At 44.1% G+C, this 19,393-nt stretch overlaps 1 protein-coding gene across 3 annotated transcripts in view; it reads left to right on the forward strand.

Annotated features, from left to right (window-relative positions):
- The first annotated feature begins 2,526 nt into the window (after nucleotides 1–2,526).
- The window catches only part of MTR (5-methyltetrahydrofolate-homocysteine methyltransferase), a 100,560-nt gene continuing 83,693 nt past the window's right edge, over nucleotides 2,527–19,393 (forward strand). Inside the window, exons 1-8 of one of the 3 annotated variants that reach the window (XM_046027468.1) lie at nucleotides 2,527–3,038; nucleotides 6,628–6,842; nucleotides 11,464–11,553; nucleotides 13,662–13,731; nucleotides 15,476–15,568; nucleotides 16,936–17,042; nucleotides 18,493–18,552; nucleotides 19,277–19,371. In XM_046027468.1, coding sequence (XP_045883424.1) covers nucleotides 3,005–3,038; nucleotides 6,628–6,842; nucleotides 11,464–11,553; nucleotides 13,662–13,731; nucleotides 15,476–15,568; nucleotides 16,936–17,042; nucleotides 18,493–18,552; nucleotides 19,277–19,371 — 764 coding nt within the window. In that variant the 5' untranslated portion in view covers nucleotides 2,527–3,004. Of the gene's footprint in view, nucleotides 3,039–3,098; nucleotides 3,109–6,627; nucleotides 6,843–11,463; nucleotides 11,554–13,661; nucleotides 13,732–15,475; nucleotides 15,569–16,935; nucleotides 17,043–18,492; nucleotides 18,553–19,276; nucleotides 19,372–19,393 lie in introns of those variants that run through there. The other 2 variants (XM_046027469.1, XM_046027470.1) reach the window with 2 other exon arrangements.

Raw genomic sequence — 19,393 nt, forward strand, 5'->3', positions numbered from 1 at the left:
CTCAGTAAATTCAGCTCAATTACTACAATCCATGTGGGTTATCAAAGTGCTTGTTGACCTATGTGACTCTAGGAGTGGGTCTTAACCTTGAGATTATGAAGGGATTTGAAGGAAAAAGGAAAGTCAGGGAATCTTCTGGGGAAAGCTAATGGTCACCTCCATACTCCCCAGGGGTAGCAATCCCTTGTTTGAGATCTGGCTCTCAGTTGACATTCTTAGGACTCTGACTAGCAGGACACCAAACCAACCCAATGGGCTTGGCACACACAATCAAGCCATGGAATAATGTTGTTGTTTTTTTTTTTTAAGATTTTATATATTATTTGCGACAGAGAGGGAGAGAGAGTGAGGGCGCACAAGCAGGGAGGAGGGTCAGAAGGAGATGGAGAAGCAGGCTCCCCGCTGAGCAGGAGCTGGATGATGCAGGACTTGAATCCAGGACCCTGAGATCATGATCCGAGCCGAAGGCAGACGCTTAACCGACTGAGCCAGCCAAGACCCATAGAATACTGTATAAAGCTGAAATATAGTTTATTTACTGGCATACAGTAAGAGATGGGTATTTATGTCTACTGTATTAGTTTCCTAGGCCTAGTGCAATAACGTATCACAAGATGGGTGGTCTAAAACATCAGAAAGGTACTGTGTCACAGTCCTGGAAACTGCTAGTCCAAAACCAACGTGTCAGCAGGTCCATGCCGGCCTCTGCTTCTGCTGTCATGTGGCTGTTTTATCCTTGTGTATCTCTGTCCTCTTCCAAGGACACAGCTCATGTTGGGCTAAGAGTCCATTCTCCTTGGACCTTATCTTAACGAGTTACCTGTGTACCACTCTATTTCCGAGGAAGTTCCGTTCTGAAGTGCTAGGGTTTAGGACTGTTGCGGGCCACATTTCAACCCATAGCGGTAGTCTTGGAACTCTTCTTTAAGTTGTGTGAGTTTTTGTACTAGGAATTCACTGACACTTTAGTCTTATTTGTTACTCTTTTAAGACTAAGGAAACACTGGGCCCGGTCATTTTTAGCTGACCAAGCAAATATCTGATGATTTATTAAACACAGAGACTGATCTACAAGTCCTGCAATTTCTGCTAAAATAGATACCAAGAAACTAGGCACCCAGAAGATTTTTTTTTCAAGGAACACCTCAGCAAAATGTGAGATTGGTGGTAATTTAAAACTTTACAATCTAGGGGTACCTGGGTGGCTCAGCTGGTTAAGGGTCTGCCTTCAGGCTCAGGTCATAATCCCAGAGTCTGGGATCAAGGCCCATGTTGGGCTCCCTGCTCAGCCAGGAGTCTGCTTCTCTAACTCGCTCTGCCTGCTTCTCTGCCTATTTGTGCGCGCATGCTCTCTCTCTCCGTCAAATAAAAATCTATCAAAACAAAAAGAAACCTTGCAATCCAAACAAGATCTTCAGCTCTTTAGGGCCATCCTCTCCCTCCTACACTCTTCTTTGTTCCCTTCTCCCCCCACTTGGGTTTTTTCATCTCCAAGTATGACCATTTTTGGTAAAGATGCAATACACATGATTATCATAATTTTTAGATATAAAAAATTGAGGTATAATGACATAATAAAATGAGAATGGCATACAAATGTGTACTTTAAAATAAAAAGATTAGTGAACTTCATAATTTGGTCTCAACTTTATTTTCCTAGATTCATTTGCTTTCCTCCTATCTACCATGCTCACCCTTGCAGAGCTTTTCTTATTTTCAAAGCCTCTCTAGTGCTGTGTTCTACTCAGGAAGTCTCTCCCCACTGGAGAGCTCCTACGTCAAGTCCCAGTCACTTCCTGGAAGCTTTCCTCCAACACCCTTGGAGTAACGCAGCTCTTTTGGCACAGTGTATGTGGTTCTCATTTTTCCCTCTTCAATTATTAGTTTTAGCTAGTTGTGAGTTCTTTCTCCAAGACAGAGGCGGGGGTGTGATGTAGCTTGTCTTTCTTTGCATTGCGAGTGCTTAGCCCAATGCATGATACACAGTGAAGTGTTCAATAAATTATACTGTCAATTAGTTGACAGTTAACACGCAGGTATGTACTTCAATTTTCACAGCGCGTTGGCACGATCTCATTTTCCCCCTACAACAGGCTTATAAAACAGCAATTACTACCACCCTATCATTTCCTGCTTGTGGAGCCACGAAGACTCAGAGGTTATTTATCTTGCCCAGAGCCAGTCAGTAGCAAAACGTGGCTAGAACTTGGGACCCCCAACTCAAAATTCCCCGCTCTTGACACCACTACAGGTTTAAGCTAGCGCCGACTTCGCGCTACGACTTAAACTTGAGAGGCCTCGCGGCCGCATTTCCACATATCGGGCTTGGAGATGCGCCCAGTCTCCGCACGGCTTAACAGTTTAGGGCTCCTGCAACATTGACTGCGTGGGACCTTGGACTACATCTCCCAGAGAGCCCTGGGGCAAACCCTCAGGTGACTGGTTGAAATGGATCCGCCAATACAGCGCGACGGGCTCGTACAGACCAATCATAGGCCGGAAGGGGCAGGACCTCCCACGCAGAGGCTAGATTGAGCGGAGACGCTAGCAACGTTGTAAGGTGTTCAAAAGCTCAAGGGGCCTGGCATTCTCGGTCCTGCGCCTCGGGCACCACGGCGTCCTCCTTTTCGGGTCCAGTCTGCGCCTTTCCCGCGACCCGACTTAGGGTCGCGCGTGTGTGGCCGCCAACCCCGCGCCGAGGACAGGCCTGGTGACCGGGAAGAAAGCACGTGCTGGAGCGTTGTAGCGGCCGAGGGCGCGTCTGTCTTCGCCACGCCGCGCCCTAGTCGGGCGGGAGGTCCCCTGAGCGGCTTGTGGTGCGCGGAAGGCCCCGGGCGCCGCGGGTGCGCGGCCGCGGGCTCCGGGCTCCTCGGTGCCCCCTGCGACCTCGGCTCCTGAGGTCGGCTCTGAGGCGCTGGCTGGCGTCACTCTTGGTCGTGTCCTCCTGTGCAGAGTGCGACTCCCCGGCTTCGCCCCTGGCCTGCGGAGGAGGAGACTCGGCGGAATGTCGCCCGCGCTGCCAGAGCGGACGCCTTCCGGTAACGCTGCCTCCGGCTCTTCGCGGCTGGGTTTTGTACTGAGTCCTGTTATGGGCTCCTAATCCCTGGGGTAATTCTCGCCTCCTGGAGGCGCGCCGCCAGGTTTCCCCGCGGGCGGGAGGGCGGCAGCTTTGAGCTGGCGGAGGTTCCACGTGCTTCTGCTGGGTTCCTTCCGCACCTGCGCCTCTTCCTCCCGGGCAAGCGGACTCTCAGCAGCCACGAGGCACCCTCTCTCCGCGCGCGCCCAAGACACCTTTTAATGTCAAAGTAACTTCGATGTTGGGTGCAACATATTTCAGGGGAGCGCAGTGGAAATTTTGCCAGAGTTAACGTTCTCAATTCAAGAAATATTTATTGAGCACCTGCTGTGCTCATCCAAAGAAAGTTTCTGTGTTGCAAGGCAGATAAGGAAACCCAGAGAACTATTAAAACTTAAGGAAACGTTTCTTTACCACACCAGGGTTAGAGCAGTCGTTCTGCACACTCCAGTGTGCATAGACTCACTTTGTAAAATGAGCAGATAGTAGGTCGTGATGGGGAGTAGTAATCTCAAGCGATTCTAATGATGGCTCTGAGATTAATGTTGAGAAAAAACTAGGTTAGCTCAAGAACTAACAATAGTTTCAGCTTTATAATGAGATTGGTCTCTAAGGTCATCCTTGATTAAAATTTTTGGTCAAACATACCCATAAAAACATGGGAGGTATGAGGTAGGAAATGTAGAAAGAAGAGAACCAGTCCCAAGGATGGAGCAGTACCTAGGTGTGGGGGAGTGAGGGTGTTCAGCATGGCAGGGGCTGAATACTGAATTCATAACTCAGAAGGAAATTTATCAGAGGTGAGCTAGTGACCCTATTGATTCTAGGGTTCTGATATTGGTAAAATTGTTCTTGAAACCAGTGGAAATGTGACTGAGAAACATTTTATCACTGTTGATATAAAAGAAGAGGTAGAGAGGCAGATCATACCGTTCTTTAAATAATATCTCTGCCTCATGACTGCTTGCTTTCCTATTTAATTAAGAAAGGAAATATGTTATTTCACCTTCATCTAAATATATCAACAGCAGAATGTGTGGGCTAGATGGTGGCAATGCAGAGCTATATATTTTTGTTTCCACTGTGAGAGTTGTTGGGGGGAGAATCTGCCCTGTTAAGAACGTGGTTAGTCAGGAGTAAACTATACAGAATGTTCTGTATGCAATGAACCGAATATAGATAAATAGAGGGTGTTTTGGTTATCATTGTTCTTCATGGAAGAGCTCAGTGACTGCCCACCTTACCAAGGGAAAGAAGAATTGTTAAGGTGACTTACTCTTAGGAGAAGGTTCTGGAGGGGCAACGGTGATTAGAAGCCAGTGAAAGATAACGTCCTGTTGGAAAAGCTTGGGGAATACATCAGGATAGGAACAGTGAACACTTAAATGAACAAATCTGGGAGGAGGACCTCTAAAAGGGAAATCTTATCCCGTAAAGGATAAATAAGCATGAGGATGATGTAGAAGCAGGGAATTTTTAAGGGCCTCAGTTGGGGGGAGTTTTGTCTTCAATGCATGCAATTCCCATTTTATTATGTCTTCTTTTATCTCATTTTCTTTTTTAAATTTTTTTTAATTTTTATTTTTTAAAGATTTTATTTATTTATTGACACAGAGAGATCACAAGTAGATAGAGAGGCAGGCAGAGAGTGAGAGAGAGAGGGAAGCAGGCTCCCCGCTAAGCAGAGAGCCCGATGCGGGACTCGATCCCAGGATCCTGAGATCATGACCTGAGCCGAAGGCAGTGGCTTAACCCACTGAGCCACCCAGGCGCCCCTATCTCATTTTCTGTTCACAGTTCTCATGGTCTCACAGGTGGCCTGGTTCCCATATTGCCATGTATTTGTATGTTTCCTTGTACTCTAGTGTGTGTATGTATTTTTAATTTATGTAAGTAGTATCTTGGTAGTTGATGATTGCTGACCCTTTCACTCAATATCCCACCATTATCATACAGCAGTGCAGTGTTCCCCATGAATGTCTACCACATTTTACTTGGACATTTCCCAACGTTGTCTCCAATGTGCCACTCCTACAAACATCCCCTCCTGTGTTCCCGGTGGATCAACCTGAGATTTTGTTTGGGAAATATACCCGGGATTGAGGTTGCTGGGTTTTCTGCTAGGCTGCTCTCCAGAATGGCTCTGTCCAGCAGGCATACTGGAGGGTGCAGATTTCTTTGGCATTATCCCTTTTTCTAATTATTGTCCATCTGTTGGGTGCAAATGGGTATCATCTTGTTTTAATTCACATTCGGTCGGTAATGAGCTTGAGCATCTCTTTATAATATAAAAGACTGAGTATTATTTTCTTCTTCCTTGACTTGACTATTTGTATCTTTGTAGGAGTTCCTTGTACATTATAGGTGTTAGTCCCTTTCAGTTTGGGACATGCAGAATCTTCCTCCAATCCATAATCTTTCTGTTAATTTTGTCTATGGTAACTTTCATTTCATAGGAATCCTTAGTTTTTATGGAATCACATTCATCTTTTTTTTTTTTTAATATTACAAGTTGGGCTTTTTGAGTCTTAAGTCTTTCCCTATTCTAAGCAATGGAGATACTCTATTTTATTTTTCCTTTTTTATGGGAATATAGTTTTATGGTATATTTTGATATTTAGTGGGCCAGATAACCTCTTTCTACTTTTTCAAAGTTAATTTAGCATTTTCTGGTACTTCAGTCTTCCATGCAAAGTATAGAATATGTTTGTCAAATTTTTTTTTTTTTTTTAAGATTTTATTTATTTGTCAGAGAGAGAGAGAGCGAGAGTGAGCACAGGCAGACAGAATGGCAGGCAGAGACAGAGAGAGAAGCAGGCTCCCCGCCGAGCACGGAGCCCAATGTGGGACTCGATCCCAGCACGCTGGGATCATGACCTGAGCCGAAGGCAGCCGCTTAACCAACTGAGCCACCCAGGAGTCCCTGTTTGTCAAATTTCTAATAAAAAAATCAGATATTTTGTTTAGAGTCTCTAAAAAAAGCTTTGATCTCGTACATATATGATGACTCCTTTCACAAGATCTCAAAATTTGTATATGTGGGAGCTAGGTTGTTTTACAGTAACAACCGTATTAAAGACTGAAAATAGTTTATTTCTGGACTGAAAAGTGAAAACAGTAGAGACCCTCTGGAAAAATGCTTAGACTTTTTATGGAAGTGGGAGGAGAGATAGAGGCATGTTCCACTGTCAGAAAGCAGGGGGTACAGAAGTGCTCTTCCCTAAGGGCAGAGAGAGGAAAAACAGCTTGAGCCAAGCTGTAAGAGGATTATGAGGTGGAGGGTGAGGTGAATTTTGGAGCTCTGGGTAGAAGACTTCTACTTCTACTGACGGGGTTAGGTAGAATTTCCTACAGAAGGAGAAGGATTGGAGCTAAAAGAGAGCAGGTTTGGGACGGCAGATGTGGGCTATGGTGAGGATAGCCAAGAAAAGCTGAACCAAGGAGGGGGCTCCAGTCAGTGTCGTTGAGGCTTTCTAGTAGTTCTTAGAAACCTTCTGCACGCATCTTTTGAAAGTCGGATTTTGAAAGTCGGATTTTCACTTTCTTTAAAGCAGGTGCGAAGAAAAGCCTGCAGGATGAGATTGAAGCCATTCTGCGGGAGAGGATCATGGTGCTGGATGGAGGGATGGGGACCATGATCCAGCGGCATAAGCTAAGTGAAGAAGACTTCCGAGGTCACGAATTTCAAGATCATGCCAGGCCCCTAAAAGGCAACAATGACATTTTAAGTATAACTCAACCCAACGTCATTTACCAGATCCATAAGGTACAGTACCGCCATGCCTCCTGTTCTCATGCCATTATCCTGTAAGCCTCTTCATATATTGAGGGCTCTGGAGGGTACAGAAGAAAGAGGTGATTCGTTCACAAAGAAGGCTTTGGGCACTGAAGAAAGGCCTCGCACTGCGATGAGCATTCAGGATAAGGAGGTGAGAAAGGTAGTTTTCCTGCCTTTGGGGCAGTTAAATGAAAGACCATAGAAATCCTGGACAAATTGGGCTTTTCACATACACTGCTTTACCTGAGTCTCCACAGCAGCCCTGATAAAGTAAAACCAAAAAGGTGGTCATTATTCTTATTTTGTGGATTTGAAAGTTGTGGCTCACAGAGGTTAAAGAGCTTGTCTGATGTTTGGGAGCTTCCTGGCATGAAATCCCATGCTCTTTCATTCCATTTTCCTGTCCCCAATAAAAATGGTTAGCCAGTATGAATCAGGAACAAGTAACTGGGGGCAGTAGATTTTTAAAATTTAGAAAGAAACACAGAGTGAAATTGTTTGGTAGGTCATCGCCAGAATTTCATAAAATTACAACCAGAAGAGATACTGAGGTGATTGAATCTATTTTCCTGGTCTGGATTCAACTGGAAGGATAAAACGTATTTACTAGTGAGGTGAGAAAGTTTTGTTTTCTGGAGAAGGGCATTGTTACGGATGTTTCAGGCTCTTAAGGGAAAAAAAAGTCATCTAAACAAATCACTTTGTGGTTAAGGGGTCCATCAAGAATGGAAGGGATCATTCTGTTGTGTTGTCAAGACTTTGTTCTAGGTTGATTGCAGAATGGCGTTCATGTGAAGGAAAGCTAAGAATGCCTTTCCTTTGCTCATAATGGAAATTCCAAGTACCAGAAGATTTAAAATTGATCCTTAAAAAGGTGTGGTTCTGCAAGAAGAATGGTAACTAAATTTTTCTGCGAGGCCTTGAGAGTAGTTAAATCCTATTATAAAATCTAGTCTGTTGTAGATTGGGAAAATCATCATGGATATAAATGGCCTGGTATGGTTACAAATACACTTTTAAAATTATTTATTTATTTATTTATTAGAGAGAGCATAAACAGGGGGAGCAGTAGGCAGAGGGAGAGAGAGAAGTAGGCTCCTCCCTGATGCTGGGCTCGATCCTAGGACACAGCGATCATGACCTGAGTGGAAGGCAGTTGCTTACTCGACTGAGCCACCTAGGTGCCCCGCAAATAAACTTCTTATAATGCAGCTGTTGAAATCACATGAACTGTTGTGCCCTGTAGCTTCATCATTATTGTTTCTGTGGATTACCACTAGATTACAAGCTTCTGCAGGGCAAGAATTTATGCCTCTTTTTTCACTACCAAAGCCCTACTGCCTAGAACGTTATCTCCCACATAGGAAGTGCTCAATAAATATTTGTTAGAGGAAAGATTCCTTGCCCTGTGTATTAGGTAGGCATCTAGATGGAAGAACGAGGTTCGCACGATAGGTCCATGGAGTGGAAATGGCTGAAAAGTACAACAAAGTGTGCTGGGGTGTCCCGTTTATGGGGGTGCATTTACTAGCCAGACGTGGAGAGCGTGTTGTGTTCATGGATGAGGAAGGGAAACAGACCAGGTTTTTTTCACATGTGGCTATTTCTAGTGGAGCCAGTGACCATAGATCAGATCCCCTGATGTATAATTTTAACGGAATGTCCAAGTTATATTTGTAATGTAGGTGCCTGGCAGTATGCTGCTTTGGTTGTAGCGTGAATGCCTGACGTTGAGCTTTTGGTTGCCAAGATCCCCATTTCAGGAGACATCCGTCTCGAATTAAACATGGTGCTGCTACTCGCTGAACCACTGGATACCTGATGGCCCTCACCCATGAGTTCTGCTCTTGGGGAGCCCTGGATGAGCCCGACAACTGCCTGGCCCCATTTTTCCCTTTCCACACCGTGGTTCCCGCTCTTATGTTTTAAATTTGACAATAAAGAGTGAAACTGTGAAACTCCAGGTGCCGCATCCTTGTACCCTCAGAAAGGCAGAACCCTATGCCTGTGCTCACTCCCCTGCCCATCTGTCCCCCGCCCCTTGAAGTGTGACCCTGGGCATGCCTGTACCCTCCAGGACTTGTGAGTAATACACTGTTTTCTCCCCGAAGTTCCCTATGGTTGTTGTTGAGATGCCACAAGGGCTGGTGTCCCCTCACCTTGGGCTCTGCCTGGGGAAACGTTTGTGGGAGCTTGCCGCCAGGATACGGGTGAGCGCCGCAGGCAGTCCTTGCCCACAGCATCGCCCCATGAAACACAATTCAGAACCTCTGTTAGCCTCTAAAAATGCTGTCCTTCCTGGCCTCCTTTTCTCCGGACAGCTTGCTCAGTGAGGAGTGGAGAAATTCAGTAGCTTGACTCAGGTCATACGTTTTTGGGGTTTTTGTTTGTTTTTTTAAAGATTTTATTTATTTATTTGACAGAGATTACAAGTAGGCAGAGAGGGGGAAGCAGGCTCCCCAGGAGCAGAGCCTGATGTGGGGCTCGATCCCAGGACCCTGAGATCATGACCCGAGCCTAGGGCAGAGGCCTAACCCACTGAGCCACCCAGGTGCCCCAGATCACATGTTTTTTAGATTGGCAGGAATAGGGGCGCCTGGGTGGCTCAGTGGTTTAAGCCACTGCCTTCGGCTCAGGTCATGATCTCAGGGTCCTGGGATCGAGTCCCGCATTGGGCTCTCTGCTCGGCAGGGAGCCTGCTTCCCTCTCACTCTCTCTGCCTGCCTCTCTGCCTACTTGTGATCTCTCTCTGTCAAATAAATAAATAAAATCTTTAAAAAAAAAAAAAAAAAAAAGATTGGCAGGAATAGGATTGGCATCAAGGGATGTCCTGCCTGGAGTTCAGGAGTGGGATATTGAGCTAGGAGAAGAGGCATAGGGAGAGGGTGAAGAGCTAGAAGAAACGCCTTCTAAACTGTATATTATGGAAATTTTCAAATCTACACCAAATTGGAGAAAACTGTGAATTGAGAAATTTTTTGCTAACTGTAAAGACAATGCATGTTTATTGTTTTAAATAAAAGATAATATAGAAAACCATAAAGGAGAAAATCAAAACCAGGAGATATCAATACCAAGACTAACTATTAATCACATATTTTAAGTTATATTTTAATCTAGTTTTTATACTGGGATTTTAAAAGTTAAATTTTAATTATATTCATACTGTTGTATGATTTACATTTTTATCTATATATAGGAGCATTAAATATTCTGAAACATGGTTTAATAACTTCATGATATAATCTACATATGTATTATTAATTACTTAACTAATTTACTTATTCCTAGGCATTAATGTTGTTTCCAGTTTTTCTTGCTCTTTTTTGAAAAATTTAATTTGCTCTCATAAGACAAAACCTATAGATTGAGAATAAATTCACTTTTTTTTAAAAAAAAGACTTTATTTATTTGACAGAGAGAGATCACAAGTAGGCAGAGCAGCAGACAGAAATAGGAGAAGCAGGCTCCCTGCTGATCAGGGAGCCCGATGCGGGGCTCCATCCCAGGACCCTGAGATCATGACTTGAGCCAAAAGCAGAAGCTTAACCCACTGAGCCATCCAGGCGCCCCAAGAATAAAATAACTTTTGACCACTACTCCAAATTTCTGTTTTTTTTCTCCTGAGATAACCGCTTACTGCTCTATGTCTTTACACATCAATTTGTTACACATTTATGTACATACGTGCATATGTATATATGTGCAAAAATGCATACCGTTGTGTACATGTATGCTTTAAGCTTAATGTGTCCTGTTTCACCTATCAGTCAGTTTTGCTTTCTACTCAAGCCTATTTTTGGAGGTCTTTCATGTCAATATCCATAGATACACACAGTGTTTTTAGCCACCACACAGCATGTTACAAAATGGATACATTCTAGCTTATTTGTTTTTTTTTCCAACTGGTGGATATTTAGGATGTTTGTGACTTACTCTAGGTGAGAAATTCACTTCCCAGCTCTTTGTCAAGAGTGTGTATCAGGGAGAGGGTGGGTTTGCTCACTGTTGGGAAAAATCAAGGGAGTTGAGAAATTCCAGAGTGTTCCTCAGATTGAGGTTGAGGAAGTGTCGTCCGAAGAGTGAAACGGGGAAGACGGGTTTCGAACAGGGAGGACAGGAAGGTGCCGAGAGCCTCCGGGTTCTAGAAGGAGCGCCCATCTGGCTCAGAGGGACCCACAGAGAGGGACTGAAACAATCATGGGCAGAACTGGGCTCTCAGAGATAGAGCCGTTGCCGGTGGGAAACAAACTGTGCTAAGGCTGGAGAGCACTGTCTTGGGCCAGAACTTTTGTCATCACACAGCCACCCTGTGGAGTTGCATTCTAGTACTTTCCGTGAGGAAACTAAAACTTGGGGTTTAAGGAACTTCATTCCATTCACCCAGCTTAGCATGTGAACTGTGTCCGAATCGAGCTCTGCGTTTGTTTACACCACGTCCCTCTCTGTCAAATCCTTGTCTTTTTGCGACTCTGGGCTCCAGGGCAGTGCCTGCGCTTAGTGGGCGGTCACATGGTGTTTGGCGTGGTGGTGACAAGCAGAAGTGTTTATTGCAGGGGGACAGGGCCTCTGAAACCCCGAGCACTGACGTTGCTATCTTTTGTTGCAGGATTACTTGCTGGCTGGGGCAGATATCATTGAAACAAACACTTTCAGCAGCACTAGCATTGCCCAAGCTGACTATGGCCTCGAACACTTGGTAAGAATGCCATTGTTCCTCTTCCTGGCCCTTTCTGCCTTGACAGTTGCTAGTGAGAAAACCAGCCGAAGCTGCAGGAGTCCAGCTGATGTCTAGCTGTCTGTTGCTTGTGGTCAGACTGGGAAGATGCTTTGAATCTTTTCTGCTTCTGAACACAGCAGACCATTCATTTCCTAACTGGTGTCTTTTATGGGCCAGTAATCAGGTACAGATGATACTTATTATGCAGTGGTTGCTGATAAAGGCACAGTGATTGGCTGTGTGGACACCCTTTTTCTGCCCTGCATGAAGATTCCGTTCTTTTTTTAAATCATGGCAAAACACATGTAATGTAAAATTGACCATCTTAGCCATTTTTACGTACGGTTTAGTGGGATTAGATACATTCATCTTAGTGGGCAACCATTGCCACCGTCCATCTCCAGAACTCCCGTCATCTTGTAGAACTGAAGGTCTGTACCCATTAACATTCAGTAGTAACTCCCTGTTCTTCCCTAACCTCCCTGGACCCCGAAAACCACCACTGTACTTTCTTTCTCTACGAATTTGTCTCCTCTAGGTACTCCACGTAAGTGGAATCGTACAGCTTTTGTCCTTTTATGACTCTTAGCTTAATGTTTTCAAGGTTCAATCATGTCATAGCAAGTGTCAGAAATTCCTTTTTAAGGTTGAATAATGTTCCCCTGTACGTACATATATGTGTGTATGTATATGTGTATGTGTATATATAGAGAGAGAGACCTGTATATATATATAGACCTGTGTGTGTATATATATATATATATACACACATACATATGCACCGTTTTATATTCCCACCAACAGTGTGCAAGGATCCCACGTTTTCTGCGGCTTTATCGACACTTGGTATCTTCTGTTTATGGGGGGTTTTGTTTTGTTTTGTTTTGTTGATAGTAGCCACCCTAATGGGTGTGTGGTGAAGGATCTGGTTTCTTTTTAATCAACATGATGCTCCTTTTTCAGATTTTGTAAAATGTGGAATGATGGGGGTACATAGTAGATGCTGCCGTACCCTCGTCTGTGTGGGATTTTTCCAGACACATGCCTCTGTTTTCATGCAGCACTGATTTCTCTCCTGCTGTTGGGACTTTGTGAGATCTCTTGTCTTTCGGATTATCAAGGGAAAATCATTAGTTTTGTGTGAATTAGGGCAGGAGTTGGCAAACTTTTTCTATAAAGGGCCGGGTAAGTAAATATTTTAGGCTCTGTGGGCCATAAACAGCAACTACTTGACTCTGTTATTATAGTACAAGAGCAGCAATAAACAATATGTAAATGAATGATGTTGATTATATCCCAATAAAACTTGATTTATAAAACTGGCTTAGGCTAGCTTTGCCATAGGACGACCTATAGAGTTTGCCAATCCCTATTTTAGAATACTCTGGTTTCTTAATTACTGAATAATGAAGATCCACAGCACATAAGATCTGAGAAGGGCTCATGAAGGCCACAAGTCTGGGACCTTCTAACCTGGTCTGGGAAAGATTTTGGAAGGTCCATGAACTTCTATATTGTAGGCATTACTTTGTGTGTTCGTGCATACTTTTTATTTCCTACTGAGGGGGTTCATGGCCCTTTACCAAGTTCTAAAGAGGTTAGTAATCTGCAGAAAGCTCAGAGGCCCTGAGTACAACCACCCTACAGCGAAGGGAGTCAGGGCTCAGAGAAGCTGCTAAGGGAAGGGCCCAGGCAGGCACTGAGAGCTGGTTCTCGAATCCTGGGCCCCTGTCTCTGAAGCCTGTGCTTCTTCTGTTCCTATGCTTTCTCAAATTCGCAGAGCATTTAACTGCATCAGCTCAGCTTATTCTTTGCTGTCCCAGATGGCCAAGAGATCACCCTTTGTTATCAATTAGCTCATGGCTACGGGAGGAAGCTCAGAGCAGTTCCCAAGGACTCTTGGCTCACCTGCTGCCTTCACGGCTGGGGCAGCTGAGAGGCCCGCTCAGCCGAGATTTCGTTCAGACCTCCTGTTAATTCCGTCTACATTTCCTTACTAAATAAAACTGGCTTTTATAAGGTCATGAGTCCCTGGTTTATGGGGCGGAGGGGAAGATGCGCCCACTAATGTTTGCATTAATGTGTAGGCCTACGGGATGAACAAATTCTCCGCCAGGGTGGCCAGAAAGGCAGCCGAGGAGGTGTCCCTCCAGACAGGTAAGGAACATCTGCAAGGATGACTGTTTTGAGATTCGCAGGTGTCACGTGCTGTCTTTATTGTGCTTTTCCCTTCTTGTCACAGAAGGGAAAAGCCCCCTAGCAACACTGCAGACTCTGTATTCGTACTTGTGGGTAGGTGATGACTTTGCAGTTTCGTAATCAAGCCCTCCAGGGCCTCTCTGACTTGATTCTGTCCCTGTGGGCCTTAGGCTCAGGGTTTACTCTGTGTTTAGTGCAGGCTCTAGCTTCACTTTGTAGCTCTAGCTACTTTGTATATTTATGGTTGTAGCTTCTTTGGGTATTTACAGCCAAGCTGATCTTCTCCTTTTGGAAGCACATTGCTAGGTAGTTCAGGTGTTCCGGTTATTTTGATAAACATTAAGATATTTGATTTTACCCAATAAGGCTAGCCTCATCCTTGTGATTGGCTCATGTAGGTGAATAGTATAGTCCGTGTCCTATCCCTAATGGCCTGGAAGGCTCTGTGCCGCCCGCACAGGACTGTGGCATGCGATTCAGGCTTGCTGGGACGTGAAAAGAGGCCTCTTGAAATAACTAACCCCCTGGCTGGCTGCCATGGCGTGACTTGGGTGCCAGCTGGTGGGGAGGCTCTGAGGGAGGGAAGAGAATAGAAGGAATATATGGAGCCCCTTAAGATTTGGAAATGTAAAATTGTTGCCAGCGGGAGAAAATACAAAGGGGAATTGCTAGGAAGTGATATATAGCATACTAATGAAGACTGTAGCGGTTTGTGGGAACTCTGCTTTTGGGATATAGTCTTTAAATCCACCAACGTGCAGAGACCATTACCCCAACAGAGTCGCAGGTCAGAGAATATGAAACCAGCGAAAGCAGGGAAAGAGAAGGACATTTTTCTTATAGGCATATTATTGTTCAGCTCTGGGAAAGGTAACCTGTTCGAAGGCTGGGTTATCAACTCATCAGTAGTCTTCTCCTGTTAAACTGTAAATCGTGACCCAGGTTACTGAGTAGTTAGCGTCATCAGTGTACCTCCAGCTTCGGTTATGCTGTGTGGATGAACCCAACCTTGGAGGCTCTTTTAGAAGCACCTGGACTCTAGACCAGAGGAAAAGTTATTAAAGAATTATTGAAAGAGTGCTTACAGTGAGATTTGATCTGTTTCATACTTGAATTTTAGGCTTTATAATTGCTACAATCTTGATTTAATAGTCCCCCTCCACCCCTCCCATGAAGGGCCTGCAGCATGATACTGGGGAGCATTTCAAGTTGAATGCTACCGTGAGGAGCTTTTCTAGAATCTGTGTTGAGTTCAGGATCTTGGAGATACCTTAAGAGGAAGGGGAGGCAATTTATTCAAACATGACTGTGGGGTTAGGAAAGGGTTAGAAATGCTTTGAAGCCAGATAGGTGAGAATTTGGAGTCTTTCAGATCAGCTTGGTAATCACCTGTACACATCCCTGTATTTCAGAATTTTCCCAGTGGGGTTGGAGATAGTGCCCATCCTCAGGTACTCTTTTGTAGTCAAATCTGTGCATTGTCTCACCGAGTGTGATCAAGACTATGAAGAGCTTCTTGTTGGTCCAGGAGAGGTCAAGTTTGTTGTCAAACGAATTAAAATAACTTGCACTTTTGTATTTCAGAGTTGTGGATAAAGGATTAGAGACTTGTGTTCTAGGGGAAAATCTTTTAGCCTGTTGAGTCACAACAAAAAGGTCAAGCTGTTCAGAGATTTTTACACTTGTTTTTCGTTTCCCAAAGGAATTAAGAGATTTGTGGCAGGAGCTCTGGGTCCAACTAATAAGACACTGTCGGTGTCCCCGTCTGTGGAGAGACCAGATTACAGAAACATTAGTAAGTATTGTAAATAGTCTTTGAGCCCCTGTAAGTATGTCTGTGTTTCAGTGATCTGAAAATCTGTACAATGGGATAACAGGCTCTTCCTCAGGGTTATTGTGGCTTAATGGACATAAAGGGCTTGTAACAGTCCCTGAAAAGTAGTGAACATCTAAATAAAAAGTCAGATCTTGTTATTATTACTACTATTCTTATTTCAAATGTGCATGGTACTGTGATCATGCTTCTTTATCAGCTGAGAAAATAAAACTAATCAAGAGAAAGCTTTAAACTGAGAAGATGAGCAAATATGGACACTAGGCCTTGGTCTATTATAGAGGAGCCCACTAGGCCCCCGTTTTATGTCAGAAAGTGCTCCAAACTATATAAACATACTGGCATTGTTGACATTATAAACTAGCATACATAAACATATTCACATTGAGATTTTATGAAAAACCTAAACATCTAAGTCAATTTCTTAAGCATGGAGACAATGAAATACAAAAAGAATTAAACTTAGCTGAATAGCACTGATACTTTGTATAGTGAAGAATTTTGTGTAGGTGGCAAGTTCAGGCAAGTATGGTTTGTAGGTTTTTGGTTATAGAACTTTCCATGTGGTGATGTCATAGTTTTTCACCAGGGGTTGCTCATACTGGGCTTATGCTTGGTGGAGGCTTGACTGGGAGGGGCTAAGTTTTCCTTTCTCTTGTGCTTTATACAGCAAGCGTGAAGGTAGTATTGGGTTTTCCTATTGAATATCCAAGCTTTTTTCTTTTTTCATTGGGAGGTAAATGGTGAGAGGGCTCAAATGGAAATGGACAACTCAAGATGTTTTTAATAAAAATTGTACCTGGAATGATTGAACACTTTGATTTCAGACTGAAATTGCCCCATAAGGCAGGTTTTCTCTCTGGCAGGAGTGAAGTCCACAGGATTGAAGCCTTTTATCACTGCGAGTGTGAGAGGATGTGACTAGACCCACCATGTTTCCAGGTCAGGGTGACATGGTTCTCTCCTTATTTCTCACACTCATTCCTTAACTGACTGGTTAAGACCATCCCTGGGAAGAATACTTTAAAGGTGTTGAAAATAAGGTACAGGGTTCATGAAACCACATACCTTCCTGCCTCCTCACTTACTTCTTGGCTCATACGGGGCAAGTGGAGGTTGTGTGGTAAGTGTTCAGAAGTGTTCAGTCTACAGGTTTAATTACCATCACTGCCCCATTTCTTTATTTGGTTTCTCACAAAAGGTGATATCCTTAAATCAAGCATTAGAAACCAACAATAGTTGACAGGTGCTAGGCTTGAAGATAGCATGTCCTAGCCATTGAGAGGATTTTGGTCACTGACGTCTTGGATGTGCTTTATTTTTTACAGCATTTGATGAGCTCGTTGAAGCATACAGAGAGCAGGCCAAAGGGCTTCTGGATGGTGGGGTTGATGTCTTACTCATTGAGACTATTTTTGATACTGCTAATGCCAAGGTGAGTTGAGGGAGATGAAAGGGACAGCCAGGGTGGGGGCTGGGAGGATCCCCAGTGGGGCAAGAAGACCATCACAGCCATTGTCAAAGTTACATGAAAGTCTTCTATTCCATTCTGTTTTTGAGCATTTCTAGTTAAGGCCAGTGGGATGAGAAAAAACTCAAAAGATTATCTTTTTAGCCTTCAAAAACACTTTTTTTAAAAAATTATGAAAGTAAATTCACATATAGTTGTTAGGTGCACGTATGCAGATGTAGTAAATACATACAGATGGTTCTAAATTTAGAAGGTACATAAATGTAGGGAGTGAAAAGTAAATATCCTTCCTTCTCCTATTCCCTGGGCATCCAGGTCTTTCCCGGGACAGCTGTTACCGTGTGGGGGGGTCCTGAGAGAGATGCTATACAGGTATAAAAAAGTGCGACATAACATTCTTTTGATTATTGAGGGAGAGGTTGTCCCCATGATGCATCTGTAATTTATTTTGGAGTGAGGAATGTGGTAGAGTTCTAACTAGGTACGTATTCTTTTTCTCTAAGATTTACCTAGTTATCTTAACATCATCTATTAAATATCCTACCATTTCCCAGTGACAGGAATTGTATACCACCCTAAATTCGGAAGTGCGTCTGGGTAGAATCTATTCCCGTCATCTGTCTGATGTCACACTCCCATCCTGCTATTTTCTGTAGCGCTACAATTAAAATACATCTTGAATAACTGGTAGGCTTTCATGAGCCTCTCCCTGCTACACTGCTTTTCCCCCGGAATTTACCCGGTTATTCTTCCCTCATTTATTTTTCCATCAGATCCTTGGGATCAGCTGGGCTAGTTCTAAAAATAAAATAAAATAAAATTCTCATATTGTTGAATTAGTAACTTTTGATGCAAAAGAACCCCCCCCATCCCCAAGAAGGTATACATTAAGGACGATTTGCATTCCGACTTCAGCAAATTATGAAAATGTGCACATCTTGGAATCAGGAAATACAGTGATCAAAAGAAGGAGATGTTCCCTGGAACCTAATGCAGCTTGGGCATGCACTGAGTTAATTGGCATTAGTGCCTGCACAGCCCAGTCTGAGCTCACCGCGTGCCCTTGATTTCTGTACCCCCCTTGTATCTACGAGGATGGGGACGGTGCAGGCATTTGTATTTATCTATTTTTAGTTTTGACTGGGAGAAGGAAGAAAGAGCAGAGCTCTTGAGCTCTTCTTTGGAGGAAATAGGAGTTCATAGGTAAACTCCGAGGCAGCATCTTGTTTCGTTTCCATAGGTACCATGTGCGACTTGAGATGGGGTGTTGGGATTGGGGATTGTACCTTACAGGGAGGATGTGCTTCTTCCCCAGGGAGTGCGACGTTGCTCTCATCTAAAGAGGCTTTGGAAAAGGGAACATTCTGGGGACACAGTCTCTCAGGAACAAAGATGTTCTTTTTACCCCTGACAGGCAGCCTTATTCGCACTCCAGACACTTTTTGAAGAGGAGTATCCCCCTCGGCCTATCTTTGTAAGTTCTCAAATTTGCATGATGATTTTTGTCTTTTATTAATACTGTCATTTTGAGGGTAGGGTTTTTATTTTCCTGGCATAGGAGAACTATCTTTAGTATCTTTAAGGAACCACCCACTTTGGCTTCCTCTGTTCACCTTCCTCCTACCAGTGGCGGTCTCAGCTCTGGAGATGGGAAGGAGGTGAACCCAGAAGGCAGGCCACTGGAATTGAAGCCTGGCTGAATTGGTCCCCCGAAGTCAAAGGCTTTGGGACTCCCTCTGAGAGTGGCCCCGGGAGAGGTGGGCTTGCATGCTGACCCAAGTTCCCAGATCGGATGACATCAGCCTACAAGTAGGCAGACCCCCGGGAGAGTCCCAAGATTGCTTGGCAGGAAAAGACTAGAATCAAATCAAGGGGTCTTAGACAAACCAGGGGTCATAGCTAGGACAGCCTGAGGTCTCTGGGAAAGCCTTCTGTGGTGGGACTGGATGTGTGAATTCCAAAGCTATGTTGGTCATTGCTTTTGCCTCAGTGACTTTGCTGTTTTTTTATGTTATGGCTTCCTGACTCATCCCCGCAGTCCCCTTGCCCCTGTTGTTTCTGACCATGATGAAAAGTGCTTCCTGTGTGAGAGCTCCACACTCCCCTTCCTCGTAAAAGAACAGTGCACTCATTTTATTTCACGCTAGTGACCGTGTTCTTAATTTGAGCCTCTTTTGACCAAGTTCACTTTAATTCAGATTTCAGGGACAATTATTGATAAAAGTGGGCGAACTCTTTCTGGACAGACAGGAGAAGCATTTGTCATCAGCGTGTCTCATGCAGACCCACTCTGGTAAGTGATCATTCTTTCCTTG

Source organism: Meles meles, chromosome 13, assembly GCF_922984935.1.
Source record: "Meles meles chromosome 13, mMelMel3.1 paternal haplotype, whole genome shotgun sequence".
Lineage (NCBI taxonomy): Eukaryota > Metazoa > Chordata > Mammalia > Carnivora > Mustelidae > Meles > Meles meles.